This window comes from Dermacentor albipictus, chromosome 8 (assembly GCF_038994185.2).
Source record: "Dermacentor albipictus isolate Rhodes 1998 colony chromosome 8, USDA_Dalb.pri_finalv2, whole genome shotgun sequence".
NCBI classification, from domain to species: Eukaryota; Metazoa; Arthropoda; class Arachnida; order Ixodida; family Ixodidae; genus Dermacentor; species Dermacentor albipictus.
In genome coordinates this window covers 48,860,927-48,882,299 of record NC_091828.1, presented here as the reverse complement: position 1 = coordinate 48,882,299, position 21,373 = coordinate 48,860,927, and the positions used below count along the sequence as shown (strand labels likewise).

General features: G+C 45.7%; 1 protein-coding gene and 1 pseudogene across 3 annotated transcripts in view; one reads left to right on the top strand and one right to left on the bottom strand.

Annotated features, from left to right (window-relative positions):
* The window catches only part of LOC139048757 (oocyte zinc finger protein XlCOF6-like), a 101,236-nt gene that overhangs the window by 35,491 nt on the left and 44,372 nt on the right, over positions 1-21,373 (bottom strand). Inside the window, exons 4-5 of one of the 3 annotated variants that reach the window (XR_011507888.1) lie at positions 12,966-14,612; positions 12,278-12,627 (exon numbers count right to left, since the gene is read on the bottom strand). The exons of 1 other annotated variant lie outside the window; for it this stretch is intronic. Coding sequence is in view for 1 of the 2 variants with exons in the window: in XM_070523338.1 (XP_070379439.1) it covers positions 13,129-14,612 (1,484 nt within the window). In the remaining variant the exon portion in view is untranslated. Of the gene's footprint in view, positions 1-12,277; positions 14,613-21,373 lie in introns of those variants that run through there. One more of the 3 variants, XM_070523338.1, reaches the window with a different exon arrangement.
* LOC139049363 (U2 spliceosomal RNA) lies at positions 582-759 on the top strand (annotated as a pseudogene).

Genomic DNA, 21,373 nt, shown 5'->3' with positions numbered 1-21,373 from the left:
ATATAAATGGAAGGTGAGGCGCCACTAGTCACTCCTACACGATATTGAGCCTCGGAAGTTGATGAGGCACTGGGGGTATACACACCCACGTATTGCTGCAAAACGGGGCACCACACCTTTTACTAACGAATCCCGGCACGTAGAACAGACGCGCACCTCATCGCACTCCGAGGGTACACAATGCTTCACATAAAGGGGGGGTGTTCTCTCCACTTCTCTCCACCTTGCGGGTTCCCGCAGAACTACTACGTCACAATGCTTCACAGTAGCCAACGCGATCGCCCGTAGTTTGACGTCCCACAGTGCAGTAATGGTTTCGCTGGAGAACGAGCTGCCACACACAACACAGGCCACATAAAATTTGTTGCCCACAAACTCGCTCCGAAACCTGGCCGTTGCTCCGCTGAAACGTTCCATGCTTGCGGGATCGGGGCCACATGGACGGTTCGTATTTACTTTCCGCTTCGCGTACCTGGTGGGCAGCACGTTTTGGGGCCCGCCACCATAGGAGAGCGGAAAAAAAGGAGATACACAAGCGCTTGGAACGCCGACAAAGAGAGGGCGGTGCGAACGCACACATGGCCGACTCGGATGGATGTGTAGCATGTGTTCATATCAGCTTAATATCCGATACGGGTTGTAATTCGACATAATGTATTAAACTTATTTTCTGAAGTTGACGGAGTCCTTAAAGCCTGCTTCACCTCAAACTGCGGGTGGGCCTGGTAATGCAATATCTTCGGGATTGGCTTACGCATAGGAGGAAATTCTTGATCTACACGGCTCTATAGACGCACGGAATTTTTTCCAGAACCTAGACATATACAGCTTCGCCGTGAAAATGATCAATGAGACAGCATTCGCAGCACTGACAGTTCATTGCCTAGGCAAGTCTTGGCGCATGGGAGGTGGCACCTTTTTCACGTCGCCACAAAACACACGCCTGTTACACACTACAAGCAGTGGCACTTTGGTGTTTCAACTAGAGATAGCGCATAGGAAATGCAGAAGTGCTCGTCGTTCTGCGATCTCTGCGAGACAGCAGCAACCGTTTCGCGCTAGCAGAAATTTTTATACCACGTTATACGGCACGAAATCGCAAACACGGTTTGTCCTACAATTAAGTGTAGGCAAAAAAACAGGTAATCGTGCACAACTCCGAGTACTCTCACTACGTATACTTTGTGGCGCAAAATACATTTCTGGAAAAGGAACAGAAGAAAGGGAGACAGTGAAGCGCCAAACTACCAACTCTTTAATGACAGCCTGAACAAACGTAAAGAAGAAAATACAACTTCCGCTCATGCGCAGGGAGCCAAGTTGTGGCAGAACACGAGCCAAGGTGTGGCAGTATGCCTAGGAAATCTAAGCACCAACTTGCCCAAGAAGTCCTTTTGAGTACTCTCACGTTTCTTCCAGACGCGTTGCGGCAGCACCGGCAGTTGGTCAGCGGGTACTGTAGGCCCGGGTAATGAAATAGGCCTTGCGAGGCGCGACGACCGTGTGAGGTTTCCTTCTAAAACAGCTGTTATGGTCCCTGGATTATTCTAGGGACCATAGTTCTGTATGTCATGAAAGCACTACTAGATTGTACTAGACGACCGACCTGCTCACCAACACTTCCTCCGTATCCCCGTATATTTTATTGCTTCTTTAGTTCGTTTTAGTTCTCCCAAACGCCGCTACTCTCAATGGCGCCACAACTTACCCCCACACAAGGCATTGCCCACACAGTTTCATTATTGTATAAAGCTCAATACCCCCACGTACGCCGTCCACAGCCTGTCGTACGGTCGTAGTAGAGGGGGAAGCGGGGTGGCGTTCTTTGGTGAAAACTTTTCTTGCGTGGCTGTATTTTAAAAAATAATTTTCCTTGAAAATTGCTTCGTTTAAAGTGATTTAACGATCGTGTGAACGCTTCTAAACATAGCAAACTAGGAAGCGCGCAAACCGCGATTTTTGCTTTCACTGTGGGGCTTCACCCTGCGATGCGGCGTTTCGGTACGTTTCGCAGCTCTGTGGGAAGAGCCGAAAGAAGAAAAAAAGGAAGTGGCACCACAGCTACAGCGTACAAGAATAGTTCTAGTACACTGTACCACAGCCGTTCGTACCAGTAGTGCCAAAGTGAAAAATTGCTGCTCTGAAACAAAAAGATTATTACCTCTAACAGCCTAACATGTTTTCACTATAGACCTCAGACTCTGCCCAGGCGGCGCTGCAGAAAAACCCGTCACCAGCGCCCCCATCGCAGCCTTGGTGCGAACTGAGTACAAGGAGAGCAGTCCGCAAGCGAAGGTGCATAGGCCACAATGGACCCTTTTCTTTCGCTTGTGTTGAGGCACGGTTTCGTGAAAATCAAGAACCTGGAAAGCTTCTTCCGCCCATCCACGCTTCGGAAAGGAAGCTCAGCAGGGCGAAGTACATGTACAATATAAAATATTCTCAAGTGTTATTTCGGCGTGCTACAACTCGCAAGTACGGAGAGCATCAGGTTTGTCTATAGGCATATCAGCATAAAAATATAAGCATTTCTAATTGTTTCATATTGAATATGACCTGAACATAATTATGAAGACTTAATTAGTATCTCCTATATTTTTTCATGTATTTTATCGTAATGTTTTGTCTCGCAATTATTTACAGAGAGTAAATCCTTTCATAGCCTTTTCCAGGCCAGCAAACAGAAAACGTTTTCCAAGGCAGCAAACAGCGTGCGATCATAGCGAAAGTAAGCTTCCTACAGTGCCTACGCGCTGCGTCTTTCTTTCTCGCAGGAGCTACAGCTTCGCTCAGTACCTTAATTTGAACTCATCGCAGACACTTCGAGCAACAAGCGCGCACAAATAATTGTAAACAAACGCGACATTTTTCTTTCTTTAAACACGTGCGTTACTTCGCAATTACTCATCCAGTGCTCCTACAGCAACTTTATTGCTCACATTTGAAAAACGCAGTCGAGCAGGCTCAGCACATTGCGAAGCGTGCTTGTTGTATCGGTGCAGGACATACAAAATACCGAAAGTAGAAATGAGCTCGCGATACAACGATGCTCTAGAACAGGATTTTGAATTCATAAACGAACCAAGATGTTTGGTTAAGCTGACCTGCCAAATCTCTCCGTTTCACTTGTTGGGTCAAGCGGAGGCGGACGTCGGTTAAAAGGTGGAGATATCGATAGCACATAAGCAGGATGGTTCGCAACGCTGTTTTTTCTGTTACCAGCTAAGTGGCGGCTGCAGATTCTTGAGTTTTCGCTTGGTTACCACGGTCCTCCGTCAGGGCTACGCAACAAAATTACAGAACAACAAATTTGTCGCACTTTCTCATGCGAGCCGCTGTGTTGCGAGGAATGCAAGTAATCCGATTACACAACAGGTTGAACGGCCCGTATCCAGCGCTCTCGCCTTTCCCCTTCATACGATCGCAATGGAAATCGGTAAAACTGAACGTTTTTATTCCGTCCTTCACGTTCATGGCAACTTACAACAAACACAACAGTAGCGTCGATTGCGGCGTTTCTTCGTAGCGCGCGGAGCTATTGCGGTTGCCGTCGTTTCCGCCATGTCTGCAAGTGCAAGCGCTTTATGGCAGTTCGGCGGCGCGTCCGACTAGCGTAGAAATTCATAGCTCTCTGTCTGGGTGTTAAATCCGCAAAACACTCGCAATACGGACCCAAATCTAGTTCCATCGTTGTTTCGCAGTCGCTAGCGGCATAGGCAACTTAGCAAGGGAGCCGGGCTTCGCACTACTCAATTACCACCTCTTCGCACCGGCAGGTGGCGCTACACGTCCTGCAAAGCGGTTGTTTGCTTTAAATCAGGGGTACAATCAGGGCTCGACGGGAACCAAAGGTCAGTGGGTCGCCTCGCAATGGGCGCTCACGGGAAGACTACAAATGAAGCTGTGCAGGGGGATATGGGCTGGACTAGTTTTGAAGTGAGGGAAGCTCGCAGTAAAATTGAGTATGAAGAACAGCTGAGGAATATGGAAGAAAGTAAATGGGCTGGAAGAGTGTTCGGGTATCTGTACAGGCAAAACATTGATTCACAGTGGAGGAAAAGAACTAGAAAGCTTACCAGCAAGTATGCGGCCTGTGGGGTGGGCAACACAGCAACAAAGAAGGTCAAGCGGAAAGTTAAAGAGGCTGAATTAATCTCATGGGTGGCGGCAATGGAAAAGAAACCTGCCATGAGTTACTACTTAATGAGAAAAAACGAAATCAGGAAAGAAACAAATTATGATGACTCAAAGGGAGGCTCATTACTTTTCGAAGCGAGATCGGGGTGCCTTAGAACACGCGCCTATAAAGCGAGATGTAAGAAGAAACAATAAACATGTCCTTGCTGCAGTAAAGCAAGGGAAACGACAGAGCATATTTTATTAGAATGTGAAAACGTCTACCCAGCGGTCGATTTAGCACCACTGGCCTCCTTGAAGCCCTTGGGTTCAGCGGGAGCAGTGGTAAAGCAAACAGGTCCGCAATAGACATTAGTAAGAGGCGATTGGAGGATTGGTGGAAGAAAAGTAGGGAAACGACAAAAAACGGAGACGTACAAATACACTTCGCAATAGGGGATCAGAAAATTTGGACGTGTTAGTTCATAGTTTTTTTTCTTTTCTTTTTTTTTGGTTGATTAACCTAGGTAGGCTATCAGGCAGCATAGTAGCAAGAGCTTGGTGGCGCAACCCACCGCCCCGTTCCAAAGGGGACGCTCATAACATCCATCCATCCATCCAGCTCCAGTGTCTGACGTCCATACAAGACATTGTGCTTATGCTTCGTGCTACTTGCTGATCAAGGTCTGGGCACTGTTTGGCATCCGGTGTCCACTTGTTAGGTCCGAGTATCCCGTTTTCCTACGCCTGGATGCAGAATATCGAAAAAGAATTCCTTGATGCGCATGCGTCATGAAATTGTTATAGCTTTGTAAAGTTCGTATTCATTTACCGAGTTGTTTGTAGGACAAAACGTTAGACCACGTTTCGGGAGATCAACTTCATTGGGGCTTAAACCCTCATATGTCTACCACGTTGCTGCAGTGCTGAGGATTCTTGCTTGTAGCATTATCGGTGGGGTCATATTAGTTTTCTCGGGTGGATCTGCAGCTTTAATACTTTTGTGCTGGTACCAGGGTGTCTACCAAGTTGACTTCAATTTCCCCGAGCGCCTTTGCAATATTCCCCGACTGACACAGAGCTTTGTTTTATGTCAAGACTGGCCGACACCATGTCGCCCGATGCTGTCACTCTAGTAAGCACGTTAAAAATAAAAACAAGGACTTAAACCTAGCAGCGTTCATTATACTCAAAGCGGAAAACTGAAGGGGTTATTAAAACGCACAGCGTATATCTCTGAAAAAAACAAATGGTAAAGCCCATCGAAAATTGAGTCGAACATGTTCAAATACGAGTAAAAAGAGACGCACAGAGAAACAAATATTTTCGCAATGAGCTATTTCTATCACCTGATAGCAAGCTCATTGGTATTAGGCCCTAACTTTGTTACAAGTGGGATATTCTCTGAGCAGCTGGGAAGTCAACCTCAACTGTCCCCATCGCATACTCTCAGGCCACGCAGAACCCGTCGCTGTTGCGTTTCGCCGCCATAAAGAGCTTGTTTTAGTTTGGATGAGGGTCACGTGCATCACGCCCTCAACATTTTGCTTTTTGAGCGTAAGCTCCTTCACAGAGGCGGCACAGTTCCTTTCCCGATTATTCCTCAATGCGACGGTCATTTCATCTTCTCGTCCTGTTACCGCCACGCGTTCTCCCCACGGACAACTTCAAGCATCCTCTTGGTCAGTTGTAATGAACGTCCTATTTTGGACTCCCTAGGAGCCACGAGAATGTCTGGGAAATCGGGCAGTCTGAAAAAAAAAGGAAGCTCTACCATTTACTGTCCTTAGGGCTCAAATCGCCATAGGCACGCCTGAAAAAGCTGTGAAGGCCTGCCAGTGCACTTATTAGGCATATTGGGGCTCGTACTGTGAAAGGAGACGGCGGGTGCGCGCGTGTATAATTAGGGAGTACGCACTGCGTCCCGTGACTATTTCCGCTTCCCACGCTTGTTAAGCTTCACCGCAATACTTTCCGTATGCTTCACTGCGTAACACATCTGCGCTGAGGCGAAGCTGCCTTTCGGGAACCGGCATTATGAAACGCGCCGTGCTTTCTGTTCAGCTTCGAAACAACTCACAAGGATTACAAAGGCGCAGTCGGTGCCATTACTGATATCGGCGAATTCTTTCAATGAAAAACACGGCACCTAACGGTAAGCACCTTAAGAGCGAACGTTGAAGCAGCTAGGCCTCGCGTTGCCGTGGTGGTGGCTACGGCTGCCACTGGATCTGCGCGCGAGAGTGCCGGTTCGAGGCGGCGAGATAATAAAAAATGCGGTGTTAAGCTGGAACCGCATGGAGCGTTTTTCGCGAGCGAAAAACGCGACGCGCGGCACTCGCCCGCGTTGCCGCCGAGGCGCGAGCACCAGTGCGAAAAAGGAAGCGGCGCTATCGCGCCGCGTTCTCCGGGATGCCAGAAAACATAACTCGCAACGACATGCATTGTCTCTGTTACCGCATATATAAATGCCCTTAAACTTATAGAAAACTACAATAAAAATATTCTTAGTGTAAGTGGCCAGCGACATTTTTTTTCGGAAGTGTATTTATCAAGGTTAATTTCAAGCAGCATTATTGTGCGCGAAACTGCGACTATGTACCTTCCGCACGCTGAGAGGCCACTGCTTGTTTACAACTTCACATATAGAAAGGAGTTTAGGCCGCTTACTACCGAGCAGAAGAGGCGATTGCTACTATTAAGGGGGACGCTGATACTGAAGCAAGAAAAAATGCGGGTCAGGAGGTATATGTGGGTGCGGCCTGCATGGTTGAGAAGCGAGCGAGTACCATACACTAGTAATATTATTTCAAATTGTCTTGCTAGCATTAGCGACGAGACGCGACGGTTCTCCACTTCAGTTATAAGGGCCTCGTTGAAGTTTGCTTTGTCCATTTTAGGTGACTACGATGCGCGAACAAAATCACGGTAGCACGTGTTTTCTTTGATGCGCGCGCCAGTTCTGCCGAGAAAAAAAAATGCACCAAGGAGCAGGCCAAGGAGGTTCCGTCAAGATGCGCAGAAAGCAGGGCCATCTGGTGGCGAAAAAAAAAACAAAATGCCATGTGACCAAATGCCACGTGACTTACCTGAACCCTGATTGGCGGACGCACGCGCGACGCGTTTTTTTCTACTCTGAGCAGCAGCACGCGGCGGCGCGATTTCGTGACGCATTTTCGTGACGATTTCGTAACGATTTCGTGACGCAACACGCGGCGCCATTTCGTGGGCACGCGTCAAAATGACGCGCGCGTTTCACCATCCGCGCGTCAATCGCGCCTGAAATCGCTCCATGCGGTTCCGCCTTTAGCTTTGATTAATGCCGTCTGGGACCTGCGGCCGCAGCAGAAAGTCCCGAATATCGGACGACGAACTGTTCTTGCATCCGAAATTTCAGACGTCCCGGGTATGTGTTGGCGCCGCGAAGCCGTCTATCTCCCAAAAATCGGGCGTCCGGAAAATCGGTCGTTGACTCTACACTGGTAATTTATCCAGCCGACGACACGGCGTCAAAGACAATTCATTACGACTCCACTCTTACTCAAGCCAGCATAAGGGCGACGTTTGTTCCCTTTCAATAAAATGACAGCCAATTTTCCCTGATTGAATGACAAATTCCCTGAGTGTTTCCCGAGTATTTCCAGACTATTCAAAATCCCTTAGAATTCCCGGTTTTCCCTGTTGGTATACACCCTTTGAAATTTATATAGGTTTTCCTAGTTTCAACGAATTGTTCAAGTTCTGTTTTTCCGGTTCAGATAAATTTATGCTGTCAAGCTGATTAGTAATTACTGTGAATTGTTCCTGGCAGTGGTCTTTGAGAATACCAATCAAAGAGTGATGCATGAAACTGCTTGTCACATTATGCTGGAACATGCTATGAATTACCCTAGCAGCTCAACATGTCTCCGCATATAGTAACGCTTGTGTAACAGAATGTCGTGCAGCATACTGCACACACATGCATTTTCCCAGTTCATATTAACGTTTATTAATACATAGACACCTACACGGCTTAACTGTGTGGATAGACAAATGCTATGCGAGTTCGCAAGTTGCAAACTTTAAAAGAACCTGCACTGAAATGGTCACATGTTGGTGCAGGTGCATCGTCACATGGTTGTAATGTGCCAAAGTCTGAAGGCGCACCATGTCACCCAAAATATCTGAGTGGATTAGGAGGTAATCCTGAGGTGTCAACTTTCGAAACGAAAAAGAAATACTATTTATTACGTGTTGATACATTGTTCCTGCCTAAAATCGACTTAAACTAATGACGTGGATAATTTTTCAGATTGAATGGAATACGGACGGAATAGGGCCAGAAGTGAAACAAGTCGTATGCAGAATACGTTTTAAATTCTTTTCAAAAACAAACAGCTAAAGATTAATCTGCAGAAAACTAAAGTAATGGCTGACAGTCTCGGAAGAGAATAACTTACAATAGGTAGCAAGGCACTGGAAGTGGTAAGGCAATACATCTACTTAGGGCAGGTAGTGACGGCGGATCCGGATCATGAGATGGAAATAATCAGCAGAATAAGAATGGGCTGGGGTGAGTTTGGTAGGCATTCTCAGATCATGAACAGCAGGTTGCCATTATCCCTCAAGAGAAAAGTGTATAATAGCAGTGTCTTACCAGTACTCACCTACGGGTAAAAAACCTGGAGGTTTACGAAGAGGGTTCTACTCAAATTGAGGACGACGCAACAAGCTATGGAAAGAAGAATGATAGGTGTAATGTTAAGGGAGAAGAAAAGAGCAGATTGGGTGAGGGAACAAACGCGAGTTAATGACATCTTAGTTGAAATCAAGAAAAATAAATCGGCATGGGCAGCACATGTAATGAGGAGGGAAGATAACCGATGGTCATTAAGTGTTACGGACGGGATTCCAAGGGAAAGGAAGCATAGCAGGGTCGGCAGAAAGTTAGGTGGGCAGATGAGATTAAGAAGTTTGCAGGGACGACATGGCCACAATTAGTACATGACCGGGGTTGTTGGAGAAGTATGGGAGAGGCCTTTGCCCTGCAGTGGGCGTAACCAGGCTGATGATGATGATTATCAAAATATGTATGAAACAATGTTTAATGTTGTGCCTTTGCAACAGATGGCGCCACAGCGCTCTTGTATACAAGGTACATTCGTCGTAATAAAGGTTGTTATCACCATGGAGCCGGCAGTAGTGTAGGCTCCATGTCGCTTGGCTAGTGACACGACACAATGTGCACACGCTGGTGTTCATAACAGTGGTAGGTTCCTGTTGTTCCATCGCACATTATGAAGCACTGCTTATTAAAAATACAAACGGAGTGCAAGGTACAAATGAGGAATTTTCTCACACAAAGGCGAGCGCAAATGATCCCTGTATAACCAGGAAAGTCTAGGTACCTTAGCAGCGTATACAGCCTCTGCTACGCATGTTCTAATTCATGCATCTACTATGCCAACGGGGGTGAATGGGGGCACACATGTAATGCTTTAAAGGGCCCCTGAAACGGTTCGGACAAATTTTGTAGGCACGTAGGGTACAGCTTAAGTAGAACATTCGCACCACAATTTAAGTGAAGCATTACGTATTAATGGAGCTGCAAGCGATTAGAAGTTACCCTCCTCCCTAGCTATGCTTTTCCTCCTCAACTCGCTCGCCGAGCGAGCGGCGCCAAGCTCCGCCTTCACTGGTTCAGCGTCACGATGCGACGTCACATCGCTTACTTCCGGTTGTTTAGGAGCACGCCCCCTCCCGCGCGAGACCTCTCCGCTAGCCGCTTGGCCGTCGACCGAGAGCTATCGAAGCAGCGTGCGTTGCGAGCATTCTCTCGTAGCGCCGAACGTGTCCGGTACTCCGCTAAAAACAGGCAAGCTGGTCATTTCGGCAAATGACTGGGGGCATAAACTCAAGTTGATGAAGGAACTTTAGCGTAGACGTACGTGAGCAGCCTGATCGGTCTGCACGGTCCAGACACTTGCTGGCGCAGCGCTTAACCAGTCAAACAAAGCGCTAATATTGCTCTAACCAAGTGTAAAGCATTTTAAACATTTATAAATCAACGTGTTGATGATTACACTCCTGCGAAAAATACACACCAGCAGCAAAGAATACACTTCGTTGCTGCTACTGTGTATGGTTGAGCTCTGTGCCACCAGGTGGCTGCACCGTGCAGACCGTTCACATTTGCCCTTCTGCTCATCTCGTGGCTCATCCCGGCACAGTCAAGCGGCCAGACCCTGTCCCCTTGCGCTTGCGTTTGCCCTAATACTGGACCCGCGGTTTGCAGGTCGCTAGGTTTGCAGTCCACAAGGCAACAAAGTCGAATCATAGTGCTCGCGAAAAAACTGAGACCGACTCTGACCGCGGAGCTCTCGTCAAAATGGAGTACGTTGTAACACAAGCAGACGACACTTGCTGTGTGCCGGACGTGCTGAAGTGTACTAAAAAACTATTCTTGTGTATTCTCTTTAAGTTATTTTCTTTTTACAAAAACAAGGTAACTAACATTCCAACTATTACGAGCATCATTTGTTCACCATAAAGTTGGAAAAATTATCGACCACACGCCCTGGTCAGCCAATCAGATAGCTCGCCCATGTGACGTAATATGGGTTATTTGCATCATATGGGTAGGGGCGGCTTAAAATTCCGCCGAGCAGTGCGCTGCGATCGGCAGCGATGTGTATTTTTAAAACCTGAAAATAAATTACACGCTCTACGCAGAGCACTTAGATGCATCAATTAATGATCAGAAGAACCTACTCTAACGACTCAGTACGTTTGTAGAAAATCGCCAAAATTGTTTCAGGGTCCCTTTAAGTGTTCGAAGGCAACTAGAAAATACGTGATTTTACGTAGTGCCTATTCAAAAGCATCCAATATTTGCAAACCCTTTATCAAGATAGAAACAGTTAATTCTTTGATTTATTGTTTAAGAATATGTCGAGTGTAAAATTTTGTGTGTGAGGAAATTCATTATGAGAGACTGTCACAACTGCAATTCAAAAGGAATCTTTACAAATGTTGAAAAACAGGATTTGCCCAAATTCTTACCTTCCGTGCACATATGTGCTATACAGTGCAGGTGTCATTCTTTGCTAGATTAAAAATGTAAATTTAGTACAAATATTTCTTACGATGTGTGTCACACCAGTGCTTATACAAATGCCTATACATTTGTTGAAATAAAAATTGGAGGACGCTTAAGCTTCCCCTTCAAGAGTGGAACTCAACAGCATTCCGGTCGACTCGCCAAGGGGTGCAAGACAATGCGGTACAGCACAGGGATCACTTACGAGGCACCCCGCATCGGACTTTGCACCCACCACTCACGCGGTGAGCGACGAGCAATGCAACGTTCGATGCGCCAACGAAACGTGCGCCTGAGCAAGCGGAACCAACCAAAAAACTCCGTGTCTCAGAGGGGGAAACGATGTACGCCAGCCAAACGCCGTGATTGGCACGGGCAGAGAGATAGACAGATAGTGATCTAAAGAAAGGAAGGACGCTTGATTCTGCAACCCGTGAGGGATCACGGCGAAGCGTCGTCAGGGGATAGGGGGTCCGGGCCGCGACGCGCCTCGCACCGGTCCCCGCACAGCCCCAATGCGCGCGTGGCACGCAAACTGTTGGGGCAGTGCCGTACATTGAGAGGAGGGGGTATTCTGTCTTTGACGCAAAATGGCTCTGTGTGCGGAAAGTGCAGAAGAAATGTAGCGGAAACGCACTTCGCTACTTGTGTAACTGCGACTTCTGTAAGTTACATGTTCATAATTACCAGTATACACCGCAGTATACCTTTCTACAGCTCGTTTCTAAGGCAACACCGAATTCACTAGAGGTGCTTTTCTACCGCTTTGAAGCATCGAACTCGTGGCTGAGTGGTAGCGTCTCCGTCTCACACTCCGGAGACCGTCGCTCGATTCCCACCCAGTCCATCTTGCAAGTTATTGTTATTCATGAAGGTGCCTCCCGGGATTTATCGCTCACGGTCAACGCCGCCGACACCAGCTCCTTAACGCTGTCGTGTTAAAATAAGAAGTGCCTTTTGTGCTAATAATGAACTTCAAACTGCGACCACTCACTTTCTCCTGCAACCCCGATGCAATAAAATGCTAACATTATTATATGCTGTCATTCCAGTACTGAAATATCAAGAACAGAAAATGAATACTCATTAAACAAAGGCATTTATTTGTGCTCTGATGAAAGAGATGGTGAAAAGCTAAATTATTGAACAATCAATTGCTGTAAAAAGGTACCCACGAGTAAGAAAGGTGCAAATAGAATAAGACTAAAAGTCTCTAGAATGAACCATGTATACCACAGACTAGAGGCAACAAATACATGAATGGGTCTAACAGAAATTCGTATATCCCAAAAGATAATACCATAAAACAAAAATGCACCACCTAGAAAGCAGATCATTTAGACATTTGTACTATAACAATACGTATTACATTAAACATACCGTATTTACTTGTATCAAGGCCAGCTCCAATAAGCCAACCCCTGAAAAGTCTGGAAAAAAAAACTTGCCTTGAATGTAGGCAAAAAAAGCGAGGACAACATTCACAACGTGAAAACAGCACTTATTGAAAATGAACTTGTTGGGCTTTTCTAAGTCATCCTCGCTACTGTTGTCCTGTAAATACCCTCCTTGTTGCAGTGCATGCACAAAAAATATCCAGTTGCTCCCTCCAACGACGGACGCTTTTCTCATCGATGCTGAAGACCCACACAGCCTGAATGTTCGACGATGCCTATGCAGCTCGCACAACCTTTCGTTTAAAAGCAGCAGAATAGTGGCATTTGTGAGAAGCTCTGAAGGCATGAACGGCAGTGAAATGGCTTCTCACCTGTGTAGATGTGCAGGCGATCTTTCAGGTGGGCCTCTTGTAAGAAGCTCCGACAGCATGAAGGGCAGTGAAACAGCTTCTCGTCTTTGTGGTTGCACAAGTGTCTGACACGGTAGCACTTTTCTGAGAAGCTCCAAGTGCATGTAGGGCACGGAAATGGCTTCTATTCTATGTGGATGCGCAGGTGTCTCGTAAGGTTGCTCTTTTTTGAGAAGCTTCGAGAGCATGAAGGGCACTGATGTGGCTTCTTGCCTGTGTGGGTGTGCACGTGAGACTTCAGGTTGACCTTTTGTGAGAAGCTCTTAGAGCATGAAAGACACTGAAATGGCTTCTCGCCTGTGTGAGTGCGCAGGTGTTCCACAAGGTTGCGCTTTTCTGAGAAGCTCCTAGAGCATGAAGCGCATTGATATGGCTTCTCGCCTGTGTGGGTGCGCAGGTGTCTCATAAGGTCGCCCTTTATTGAGAAGCTATGGGAACATGAAGGGCACTGATATGGCTTCTCGCCTGTGTGGGTGCGCAGGTGGAACTTCAGGGTGACCTTTTGTGAGAAGCACCGAGAGCACGAAGGGCACTCAAATGGCTTCGCACCTGGGTGGGTGCACAGATGTTTCATAAGGCTGCACTTTTCCGAGAAGCTCTGAGTGCATGAAGCGCACTGAAATGGCTTATCGCCTGTGTTGGTGCGAAGGTGTTTCATAAGAGAGCCCTTTTCTGTGAAGCTCTGAGAGCATGAAGGACACTGAAATGGCTTCTCTTTTGTGTGGGTGCGCAAGTGTCTCATAAGGTGGCCCTTTACTGAGAAGCTCCGGGAGCATGAAGGGCACTGATATGGCTTCTCACCTGTGTGGGTGCGCAGGTGGATTTTCAGGTGGGTCTTTTGTGTGAAGCTCAGAGCGCATGAAGGGCACTGAAATGGCTTGTCACCTGTATGGGTGCACAGGTGTCTCGTAAGGTTGCGCTTTTCTGAGAAGCTCCGAGAGCATGAAGGGCACTGATATGGCTTCTCGCCTGTGTGGGTGCGCAGGTGGGATTTCAGCTTTGCCTTTTCTGAGAAGCTCTGAAGGCATGAAGGGCATTGAAATGGCTTCTCACCTGTGTGAGTGCGAAGGTGGCTTTTCAAGTGAGTCTTTTGTGAGAAGCTTCGAGAGCATGAAGGGCACTCAAATGGCTTCTCGCCTGTGTGGGTGCGCAGATGTTTCATGAGGCTGCTCTTTTCTAAGAAGCTTCGAGAGCATGAAGGGCACTCAAATGGCTTTGCGCCTGTGTGGGTGCGCAGATGTCTCATAAGGCTGCACTTTTCTGAGAAGCTCCGAGAGCATGAAGGGCACGGAAATGGCTTCTCGCCTGTGTGGGCGCACAGGTGCTCTTGCAGGCAGGCCTGTTGTGAGAAGCTCTGAAGGCATGAAGGGCATTGAAATGGCTTCTCATCTGTGTGAGTGTGAAGGTGGCTTTTCAGGTGGGTCTTTCGTGAGAAGCTCCGAGAGCATGAAGGGCATGGAAATGGCTTCTCAGCAGTATGGACGGTGGCAAGTGTTTCCAGCTGAAATAGTTTATGAGACTCGTAGTCACATGATTGAGATCGGTGGAGGCATCCTTGCTTGGAGTTGTCACATTTGGCAGTTGATGGAGAAATAGAAGACCTCGATGCTGCACAAATACAACAAGAGAGTTACTATAAAATGCCAGATAAGAACACGGATGCTAAATTTAATGACAAGCTTTCTTTTATTTATTCGGGACATCTTGAGGGTGATTTTAAGTATGATGGAACAAAGAACTCTTAATGGTCCTTTTTAATTTACCAAATATTTCTGCATCTGAATGCTTTATGACCCTGTTTGTGAAGACCACCAATAAACCTTATTTTTCAGCAAGGCAAAAAATTACAAACTGACAGAATGGATTTTTGACAGAATGACATTTATGGATTTCTGGAGTGTAAGTCCGTTTCGATTCAATATGTGGACAAGATGTTCTCTGGTCAAATTTTCTTTTTTCTTTTCAAAAGTACGCTGTGCCTCCGCATGTTGCCGTGTCACGTCGTCACGGGCACAGCTTCACGTCTGTGCTTCGATGTTCTACATTTTGTCAATAACCCGAAAACACTGCATTGTTTCCTGGCTGGACGGGAATCTGCATGACGTACTGCACGAAGTGTGGGAACCACCTGTGCTGCACAAACATGTACAAGTGCTTCTTTTTGTTCCACACTAAATCATAGGTGCACCAATGATTGTCTTGTGCAAATAAGCATGAGTATGAATCGCACTAAATCTATCTTTTACTTTCAACTTCTTTATTTGCACATTGTTGCAAATATGCAACATACCCTTCTTCTGCAAATTGAAACCACAGACATTCGCTAAAGTAAGTTTCCATGGGAGTACACGTACTATTATGCTTCCCTACAACGCCATGAATAATATTTTGAGGAAACAAAAAATTGTGCAGTAAAGGGTTAAGTATGATGGAACAAAGAACTCTTAATGGTCCTTTTTAATTTACCAAATATTTCTGCATCTGAATGCTTTATGACCCTGTTTGTGAAGACCACCAATAAACCTTATTTTTCAGCAAGGCAAAAAATTACAAACTGACAGAATGTGGAGTGTTTGAGAACTTTCATGGATTTCTACGATCCTTAGAGCGCAGTTTAAAATGCTCTGACCCAGCTTGCTCTATCAACCTCAATGAGCACTCGAGACCAGGAGGACACATTAAGCACTTATAAAATTTGTTACAATTCACTGGCACACCCAATCTGTCTTTATTTGGGGACAAGCTGAAAGTACAAGGAGCTAGTTACGAAATACCATATTTTTCCCCATATAACGCGGCAACATGTACAACCGGAAGCCTCTTTCAGAACAAGTGCTGTGTGTGCACAGCTCGACTAGTACTTGAATAGCATTATGACATATAGTTCTAGTGCACAAACTAGCAGATAAGAACAACAAAAACGTAGGTTCTTGTTGTCCTTCTTTGCTCGATTGTGGTTATGTGTGTGCTGGAAATACATTTCAAAATGCTTTCAGAACCACCCAGAGACAAAAAGAAACATGCACACATAAACCACAGCAATAACGGTATACAACTCTCAAACGTGCACAGAAACAGGATCCATTTGGGGACAATCAACTTGTCCATGCGATATCTTCAGCCAGTGACTCTGTTCCACTGATTTCAAAGACGCTGCTGGGCCTTTGCGTACAGCTTATCATGACCCAAGTTTTACTTTGCTGGTGCCGCGTGCACTATTCACTAACTAGTAAATGCAAAATGACGACCCGTACAGAGGAGGACAATGACTGACAATGTAGAACTGGAGAAGGGTGCTTCAACACACAGGGCTGGAAAGACAGTGGGTTCCCCAGGAGTTAACAAAAGTTTCCGTAACCGTGAACTTTGCCCTGAAATGTGGTTCTGCTGCAGCACATGCTGTACAGACATGAAGCCAGACCTCAAATTGCAATTCCTATGATCCGCATTCTGATTCTGACCTTGCTGTGAAATTTTTGCAATTTTTGGTACAGTTTACACACGCCAAAATACGGCAACTTATTCGTGTGTGATCTAGCTGTTCTTCAACCGAGAAAACTACTTGCCAACCTCTCAGTGTCATTTTTATAGGCTTGACAATGTTGACATCTTCAGTCGCAGTTTTGTTGAAAGTGACGAAAAATTGACACATACGCTACTCTTTGTAATGTGTCAGCGTAAAATAGTGGCAAATCATTGCTGGAACCGACAAGGAATGCTACAAACAAACCACTCCCTCTGCAAAGCGCAATGCATTTTAACATTCCAGCAGGCGAAGGCATAAGATAACATACCGCAGAAACCCGGATATAACATGGGTTTTTTTTCTAAATTTTACAATGTAGAATTTCTGCCTCTTATTGTATGCGCATCCCAATGTTTTCAGTCCAATATTTGCAGTTCCCGTTTCATTGTTGCTCTGTTCTATCATCATCAAGACTTTTAGCGGAGGATGCGTTATCTTGCGGTGGCATCGGTAGGCTGCTGCTTTTTTCAGCCGGTGCCATTTTAACCACACCCCAAATCTGTATGTTTGCATAAAGTCTATCTTGCATGACATGGGGACTGCAAAAGCAGTGCCCAGCTGCCTTTAAGAAGAAAGTTATTTTAGCTGCCGAGACCATCGGAAATTGCGCCACAAGGCAACACTTTTGTGTCACTGAGAGCAGCGTTCGTGGATGGAAGAAGCAAAGGAGGCAACTTTTTCGTCCGATGACCTGAGAAGTTTCTGAGAGGCAAAGAACAGACTGTGTTTGTTTAACTATTTGCAAAAGTTGTTTGCAAAACTAGCGAAGAAGCTCAATTAGCCGATCCAATCCGATCCATGGCGTTGCAAAATGGCTGCGTTTGTTGTGGTTTCAACGTGGTGAAGCGTCCCATTTCACGTTTCATCGCTTGTACTAACCGCAGCTTCACTGTGCATATCCTCTTTTCTTTCGTACCGCGAGTGACCCTCTGCGCGATTCAGCAGGTGCAGTGTTGAACGTGGTACGACTTTGCGACGCGCACCCCAGAACAGCCGCGGAATGGCGGTTAGCCGGCCACCTTATGATTGCGACCGTGATTGTCCACCCGATTTGCTTCTCCTGGTTGCGCACTACAAGCAAAGCGCTTTTGCGCCGGCGCGCTCGCCTGCAGTGCGGACACGTTGCTGCTTGGGGCTGCCATCTTGTCTACTGCACGACGAAACGGACGGAAGCGGCGGGGCAACGGAGACCGGCGAGCTCCGTTGATTTCAATCGCCGTTGGATTTCCAACGGTGCTCGTGCTGCCGTGTAACTCCGCCTAACGGCCGTTAAGGCCAACTGCCGTTTTCCTTAACGGCCGTTAAAGTGCCCGTGTAACAGGGGCACTTTAATAAAAAGAAACATGCACACATAAACCACAGCAATAACGGTATACAACTCTCAAACGTGCACAGAAACAGGATCCATTTGGGGACAATCAACTTGTCCATGCGATATCTTCAGCCAGTGACTCTGTTCCACTGATTTCAAAGACGCTGCTGGGCCTTTGCGTACAGCTTATCATGACCCAAGTTTTACTTTGCTGGTGCCGCGTGCACTATTCACTAGTTCAGTGTAAGGTGCACCTATAATGTCACCATTAGCAGAAAAGGCATTTTCAGCACCTAGAAATGTGAACAACACAGCACAGTGACTGCTATGTGCCATTCGTGTTGAACACGATGTGGATCTTGAGTGCATATTCTCGTGCGGTCTCTTAGAGAGTTTTGCAGCGCAAAATTGTTTCAACGGTTTGAAAATGAATGCTGCTTCATGCAAGCAGGGAATTTAACCAGATTTATCAAAAATCATCTAATGGAGGTACATCAAAAGTCACTAAACCAATTTTAATGCATTCGGTTTCTTTGTGTTCGGCAAACATGAGCTTCATTCTAAAGCCTTTCTTTTCATCACAGGCGGAACAAATAAAATTCCCAGCACTTTCAAAACCTTAATGAGATTTTCTCAGCATTTCTTTTTTTGGTACCTCAGCTTTACATAAATTTTAAGGATGCCTCCATGAACACATCTAAATATTTTTAAAATTTACTATATCAACCAGTTAGAAATTACCTAATTGGAATCTGGAATTTTGTCATATCTACTTATCTAGATGATGAATTTGAAATCTCCATTCAGTGATTTACTTGCTTGACAAATTTCATCAAGCTAAGTTGATAAATATGATGCACAACCTTCTGAGGACACTTTTTAACAGCAGTTGAATAACCAGAAGTCTAATGGCTGGAAAACAGAGAAGGTGGCTGCAGTCCATAAATTGGCTTACGTGCACTGTCCTGAGGACCACCACCCTATCTCTACTAGCATTCCATGAAAACTTTTTAAACACCCAATATATTCTCACCCCATCAATTTTCTGGGAAGCAACTCATTCTTTCATTCATGTAAGCAGTGTTCTAAAAGAACATTTTCATGTGATACACAATTTCTTTGTTTCAATAATGACTTGTTTGTCACCTTAGATATAGGACTTGATGTTGACTTGTGTTTTTACATTTTGCCAAAGCTTTTCACCTTGTAGTCATATTCTATCTTTTAATAAGCTTAATATAGAACTAAAGTGTTGCTTGGTAAAGGAGTCTGTTTCCAATCAAACTCAGTATATCGCAACTAATAAGTGTTCATGTACTTATCACCAGTTTCATCTCAAGTGCCACAAGGATCCGTCTTGGGGCTCTTGATATTCTTGATTTACATTAATGATCTTCCTAACTGAGCAATCAACTAATCCGTTAGCAGATGTCTGTAATATTATACTGCGTGATTACTAACCTTGGCGTTTTACTCAGTAAGGGCATCTCCACAATGTGCCACTCCAGTATAGCAAATGGATAAGGAAACTTAACGCTGAGAAGTGTAAATCTTTCTGAATGTCAAGTATTGCAAACAATGGCAATAAACATACATATATACTGAATGATGCATTGCTGTAATCAGTAGACGACCAGAAATATCTTGGCCTTCGCGTAACTAATGATCCATCCCGGAATATGCATCTTAATTATTTCACTACTAATGCTAAACACGCATTAAAATATCTTGGTTGTAATTTTTCCTCTTCTGATGCACTGACACTCTAGAAAAACTTAGTTCACTCAGAGCTAGAATACACAACTATTATTTGGGATAAAAATTCAATGCCACTAAACCTTTGCACTTAGAAGATTCAAATTCAAGCAATTGGCTTTATTTCATCTAAGTATTCCTGCTATTCCAGTGCAACATGCACGAAGAAACAATTTGACAGATTTCCTAATGTTGCAAGTGTGCACGCCTTTGCCTATTCCCCAAGGTTTATCACTCCAACGACGTAGTGAAGAAATTACAGATCACACCATCTTTCAACATTTTCATTTAGATATGACCACACATATAAAATTGGCCTTCATTAAAAACAGCAATCTGTCATAGTAGTGCTTACCCTATTTTTTTTATAACTGTCTTGGCATTTTTCTGCTTTGTTGCCACTCCATTCTGTGTTGGCTACAGGACTTGAAAGTAGGAATAATTAAAATAATCACTAGAACTGTATATAAGGTTTACCCATTTTAAAGGGACCCTGAAACGCTTTTGACGATTTTCTACAAACATACTGAGTCGTTAGAGTAGGTCCTTCTGATCGTTAATTGACACATCTAAGTGCTCTGCGTATAGCGTGTAATTTATTATAAGGTTTTGAAAATGTACATCGCTGCCGATCGCAGCGCATTGCTCGGCGGAATTTTAAGCCGCCCCTACCAATATGACCGAAATCACCCCTATGACGTCAGTGGGGCAAGCTATCCGATTGGCTGACCAGGGCGCGTGATCGATTTTTCCAACTTTATGGTAAACAAATGATCTTCGTAATAGTTGGAATGTTAGTTAATTTGTTTTCATAAAAAGAAAGTAACATAAAGAGAATGCACAAGAACAATTTTTCAGTCAACTTAAGCACTTCCAGCAAACAGCAATGGTCGTCTGCTTGTGTACAACATAATCCATTTTGACGAGAGCTCCGCGGTCAGAGTCGGTCTCAGTCTTTTCGCGCACACTATGATTCGACTTTGTTGCCTTGTGGACTGCAAACGTAGCGACTGGCAATATGTCAAGCTGTGACATCGTGTCCCTCAGCAAGGCAGCGTACGAGCGAACTGGCTGCTGCGCATCGAACTGCCGCTATCCGATCGGCGCCAGGATTTGCGCGTTTGTGGCCGTCACTTTACATTGGAAGATTACTAACGCAATAGGGTTTCGCGAGTTCCGTATTAGGGCAAATGTAAGCGCAAGGGGACAGGGTCTGGCCGCTTGACTGTGCCATAACGGGATGAGCCGAGATGAGCAGAAGGGCAAATGTGAATGGTCTGCACAGTGCAGCCACCTGGTGGTAGAGAGCTCAACCATACACAGTAGCACCAACGAAGCGTATTCTTCTTTGCTGCTGGTGCGTATTTTTCGCAGGAGCGTAATCACCAACACGTTGTTTTTATAAATGTTTAAAATGTTTTGCACTCGGTTAGAGCAATATTAGCGCTCCGTTTGGCTGGTAAAGCGCTGCGCCAACAAGTGTCTGGACCGTGCAGACCCAGGCCGCTCACGTACGTCTACGCCAAAGTTCCTTCATCAGCTTGAGTTTATGCCTCCAGTCATTTGCCGAAATGACCAGCTTGCCTGTGGTTAACGGAATACCAGACACGTTCGGAGCTACGACAGAATGCTCGCAACGGACGCTGCTTCGATAGCTCTCGCTTGGGGTCGACAGCCAAGCGGCTAGCGGAGAGGTTTTGCGTGGGCGGGGGCGGGATCCCAAACAACCGGAAGTGGACGATGATAAGTCGCATCGTGACACAGGATAAGTGAAGG